We start from the raw sequence: 5,731 nt of genomic DNA, 5'->3' as shown, positions 1-5,731 counted from the left end.
ACTATCAACCCACCAGCCATCCATCCAACCAAAAACTGAACCGTGAGTCAAAAGGAATGTGCAGGGGGGGTGGAGATTTAATTTGACATGGCAACAGCTCAGGATTGACTGCCAGATGGTTTGTTAATGGCAATTAAACTGTTGACGACCACTCAATTAAGTTCAGTTGGACTAGTGGAACCATGGCGAATTTTTTGGAGATTACCACAGGAAAAGAATAGCTGGGCATGTTAATCTTAACATCGCCGAGTGTGAGATAAAGGGCACATATCAGTTATGGTTGTCTCGGTCTGCGATGGCCTCCAGCACCAGTGCGCTGGATTGTGGAGGCCATGCTCTCCTCGACAGGCTGCCGGTGGACACGAGAGGGGGTGGACAGCTTGGTGGCCGGGGACGGGTCGACACCTTGAAGCACCTTTGTGGCTCGATTCTCGTCTAGGGTTCGCTCGTTTCTCTTGGGGTCCTCTGCCAGCATAATGGCTATAAGACTGGAGGGAGTCACACAGGGGATCAAGGGTTATGGAGGAAACTACAGAAATGGTCAGGTACTCCTATCTGTGTTTAAGATACACATATTCACAATGTTCCCTTAGTATTTGGTGTGTGTGTGTGTACGTGCGTACCTTGCGTGTGTTTTGGAATTCAGTTTAATTTCTCTCTCAATCTTTTCAGGGCTCTGGAGTCGAATCAGTACAACCACATCACAGCTACATACTTCCTGCTGGCTGAGAGGATGCTGAGGGAGAGGCAAGAGAAGGAGCAGCACAGCCAGACACGATCGCCCAGCCCCAGCAAGGCCCAGTTCAGGTACACGCACACACACGCACACACGAACACACATACACATTTCTTGAGATCGACAGTGTGCTGCCTCTGCAGTGCTGCATACTGTCAGTTTCCAGAAGACAAGTTTGACAGCAGATAGACAGACTGAGCCTTTTTTCAGCAAAGGATGAAGGACAGACTGAGAATAGAAGAGAGGGAGCAGAGCAGCAACATTATCAGGGATTTACCACCAAAAATATCTTGAAACAAAACAGAAAACAGCTTACATTTTCCTTACTGAAAAAGTGAAACTCAAGAATATTCGTAAAACACATGAACTTGCTCTTGGAATCACAGGTCTTTTTACAAAGACGAAAAAAGAATAAGAATAAGATTTTGAGTACATTTCCAAATAAATGTTTATATTGAATGAAAGCATTCTGATCCTTATATCGTTTAGCATTAGCAGCTAGATATCTGGCTGGTGTTTAGCCCCTATTCATAGAGACTAAGTGGCTGCAGGCTAAAGGCTAACCAGATAGCTAAGGAACAAATGCTGACATATAAAACATACAGAAAATATAATCATGGGATATTAAGTATTTGCTCTGCAACACATAACATGCTACATGCTACATGCTATACACCAAGCAAAACTGCACTTCTGAAATTAGCCAAGCAGTCGTTATCATGTTGACTATCCCAACTGGTTATGTGTGTTTTAATTTATTGTAAGTTCCAGCTTTTACACGACTGATGCAGATACTTTTTTCCATCTTCAGCATGAATTTGATTTGAATGACAGGAATAAATATGTGACCATTTATCTGAAGTAGCTTGTAATAACAGATGGATCTTAAATTAAACTATTCAAACAGAATTAAATATGAATAGTGTCTTCATTTAACATTCTTGTTCAAATGTAGCCAGTCAGTAATGTCAGTTAAAGGAAGGGAAATAAACTATTATAAACTATTCTTTCAGAGACTTAGATATAAAGAGTGATACCACTCTCGCATCTGTCCGGTAAATGTTAAGCTACAGCCAGCAGCCGGTTAGCTTAGCTTAGCATAAATACTCTGTTATTTCTAATTCTGTTCAACCCACTAAACCCTGTGTTTTGTGTTTGTTTAACCCTACACAGGCAATCCTGGCCCACCAGAGTGGATGTTCACCAGGATGTCAGTGACGGGTTGGGGGGTCCGGGTATCTCGCACCCCGGGGGGCCACAGTCCCCTGCCCGCAGTGCCGAGAGCCTCCACAAAGGCCCAAGGCCCAAAACAGCTCTGCTGGACCTCAGTCAGCGGCAGGAGAACCACACCCCAGCATCCAGCCAGCAGCAGGCTGCACGACAGAACCTGGAGAGGGGGCTCAGGCCTCTGGGAAAACCACACTCCAACCCCCTCAGGCTGGGCTCTCTGGCCTCAGTGGGCCCTTGCAAACCTCGTAGTCCAAGTCTTTTCAGCGTGGAGGAGGATGAAGAAGAAGAGGGGGAGGAAGGCAAAGGTTTATCCCCTTCTGCACTGCCTGCTCAGGTGGTGCTTCGTTGTAAAACCTCCTCCTCATCATCCATGTCTTCTGGTAATCGGCTGACATCCCGTATGAGTGCTCCAGTTCTTAACCAGATCCATGAAGAGGATAAAGAGGATGAGGAAGAGGAGGAGAGGAGGGAGCTGCATGGACTCGGCCCGCCCAAACCTAGCCTCAGCCTAAATCTGAACTCTAGAATACCATCCCCGTCAACGCTCATGTCGTCGCCTAAAACTGTTGATGTAATAGCACCGGTTGCCGCTTTCACTCCCAGCTCAGAGACGAGTGACGAGGACACAGAAAGTCACCATAAACCCGATCCAGCGACTGTAGATGGACAAGGGGACGAGAGAGAAGGGAGAAAAGAGGGTAGAGAGAAAAGGGGGTCAGGGCAGGGCAGTCCCTCCCACTGTGCCAGTCCTGGATCAGGTTCAGGCCAGGGCAAGGGCACAGCCAAAGCTGCCAGCGGCCTGGTGGAAAGCCTAAAGCTGATGAGCCTGTGCCTGAGCTCCCAGTTCCACAACCTGACAGGGGGAGGAGGGGGAGGCGGTGGCGGCAGCGGCGCCGTTGTTGGGGCAGACACCCAGGACCGTCCCATGTGGAGGATGTGCATGGGCGGCTCCACCGGCAGCCTGGACAAGGTCTCGCTCCTGGGTGGCCCTTCACCCAGGGGGAACCTGCACCACAACCAGCCCCCGCTGGGAGACGCGCTGGCAGACCCGTTGCTGGAGGGCTCCTGCACGGGCACGCTGAGGCTGGGAGAGCTGGACCTGGCCAGGGAGAACCACAGGAACATGAAGAACCGCGTCCTGCAGATGCCTCTAAGTGACAAAACTCTGTCCGTCAACATCCACAGGAGTCCCAAGGAGGGTCTGCTCTGCACCCCCACCCCACACAGCTGCTGCCAGGTCATCTAGAGCCCTACAGACAGCCGCTCCATCAGCTGCTCCACACTCCTCCACTCTCATCCATTCATCCCTTATCATCTTGCTTTTGTTACAGTCGTGTCACCACTGGCTCATGAGTTCACGTTATTTTAGCATTTTATGCCGTTTCCTATTATTTAACACTTAACGGTGGATAACTGGGAGAAAGTCCAAATGCCAACCTTGCACATTTAGAGACAAAAAGTCTCCGTGGAGGAGACTGGGTGCCATGCCAAGTATGTGAAGCACTTTCAGCAGATTAAACAGAACACTAAAGGGACATTTTAACCCGCCGGTGTGTTTTAAATAAAAATGGAAATGAATACAGGAGGTGCTCACATCCCTACTCTTGCACACTTGTATATACTGTATGTACACATTTTGTGCACACCCACACACACGAACCTGTATCACTCTCTGGTAAGCTGACAAGGGAAAGCTGATGAGTTTTAGTATCATGTTACATGTCGTCTTTTGTTGTACTTGATGCTGGTTTCTTTTTAAATATTATTTTTTAAATTATTTTTTAAGACAATCATTTTATCAGTTTTTTTATTCTGACTGAAAGAGTGAAGCTATGACTATGTTTTCATTCAAATGAGGACAAATAACAGGGTGAAAATGGACAGCAGCACTTGCGTATGACGGTGGAACAGTATTTTTTGTAGTCTATCACTGTTTTATTTTTCTATCTCGAATGTGCTCTGCAGACTCAGAAAGAAAGCGCACACTCACTGCGCAGTTACATGGCAGTTTGTACATATGTGAATAACCTCCTAGCAGTACTCTGTACCTGTAGTATTGACGGTGAAGTTGTATTGCAGTAGAAACCTGAATACTAGATCCTTGTACACCATTATTCTTCACTCCTACTGGATATTCAAGGTTTTGGTTGAACCCAGAGCTAGAAATGTGTTAGATGGCTGAAAAGGAACATTGAAATATATTTAAAATCTCCCCTGAAACCAAACAATAAATGATTATACACGTAATGGCAGCTCTTTAAATTCGACGACTGCTGGGTGGAACCTAAACCATGTACATCCCGTAGCTTTCCAGGATCACGGTAGCCACTGTTGTAGCGTATTCCAAGACAAAACAACAAAGGGGTTTCAATAGAACAGAACAACACTGCCCCTTCAAGTATCGGTCTCTGTAACTGGATGTGTGACCCACCCCTAGTGGAATATATAACTTGACAGTGCATGTGTTTTGCTGTAGCAACCTTATTCTTACCCACTGAGGTCAATCCACCTGATGTATCTACCTAAGTAACAGATTCAAACGGTCACTTTACTGTAGCCTCACAGCAATACCAGCGACTGCAAAATGTACAACAAAAATGGATGTGCCATAAAATTTGTCTTGAGCATATTGTACTGTATGTATATGATAGAGATATATTAAAATAAAATGATGTGGATGATGTCTGTTTCTTCACTTCAATTCATTATTTTAACTAAAAAAATAGTTGAAACCTATTACATCAAACATTTTAAGTAAATTAACTCAGTTTTGTAACTTAAAAAAACATTCTTGATCAAGTAGTTTTAGTCATTTTAGGTGACACTGACTTCATTTTGTAATTTTTATTTGTACTGTGAAAACAAATTCATAGTAAAAAGTACTTAATCAGCAATATTAAATGTTGAGTTGTTGATGTTTGTGTGTGATTCTGTAGACAGAAAAAAAAGGGATTATCTCTATGGAGGGGACTGGATAGAGCGGAGGCCTGTGTGCACTACAAATTCTCCCATTGTGTTTATTTTCCTGAATGGTCTCGAAGCTTCCCCCCCAAACACTGCAGGGAGTTGTAATCTCTGCAACATCTGGGCTACTGTTCCACATCAGCCAGCTGGGAGGAAATCAGATCAGACCAGATGAGCTTGAGGGTCAACGCATAAACCTGTGTGACCCACAGGCTTACACACACACACACACAGAGTCAAATGATTTAATACACACAAACAAGCTGGGGTACATAAACCATGTAGGATAACGCACACACACAAATGAGCAGGTGTCGAGGTTGTCATGTGGGTTTCAAAAAGTTAATGGACCACTGAGAATAGTGTGTCAGAGAGAGGATGTCATGTGTGCACCGAGGCACGTGCTGGAATCAGATCCAATATCTACCCACAATCCTCTCACTGCAGCAAGAGACACATCACTGCCACCTGATCTCTCTTTCTCCCTCTCTCTCTGCACATCATTATTAGTTTAATAGTTTAATTAGTTTCACAACATATGCAAAATACCAAATGTGGAGAACATGTTGGATATGACATGGTGTAGGCAAACATGTGAGACCAAATTAGTTTCTGTTGTTTTTACAGTCGACGCTGTGTGGTACGTAGCGGATCAATCTGGCTGACTGGCAGGGAAACACCATCCACAGACACTACGCTCACAGCAGCCAGCAGATTATCTGCTCCTGGCAGGTCAGTGTGCATTAACAGTAGCAGCCTGTTAAAGTTAACCCTTTACAAACATTTGTACTGATGAAAAAC

At 45.2% G+C, this 5,731-nt stretch overlaps 1 protein-coding gene across 1 annotated transcript in view; it reads left to right on the top strand.

Annotated features, from left to right (window-relative positions):
• The window catches only part of LOC118343232 (SNF-related serine/threonine-protein kinase-like), a gene marked incomplete at its 5' end in the record, with an annotated part of 23,546 nt that extends 18,907 nt beyond the window's left edge, over positions 1–4,639 (top strand). Inside the window, 2 exon segments of the mRNA XM_035681990.1 lie at positions 673–807; positions 1,910–4,639. Of these exon segments, the coding sequence (XP_035537883.1) occupies positions 673–807; positions 1,910–3,212 (1,438 nt within the window). The 3' untranslated portion in view covers positions 3,213–4,639.
• Positions 4,640–5,731: the final 1,092 nt, after the last annotated feature.

The sequence above is a fragment of the Morone saxatilis genome, unplaced genomic scaffold, assembly GCF_004916995.1.
Source record: "Morone saxatilis isolate NCDOM2014 unplaced genomic scaffold, NCSU_SB_2.0 Contig9, whole genome shotgun sequence".
Taxonomy (NCBI): Eukaryota; Metazoa; Chordata; class Actinopteri; family Moronidae; genus Morone; species Morone saxatilis.
Note: the sequence above shows the minus strand (reverse complement) of the source record. Positions and strands in the feature narration are given on the sequence as shown.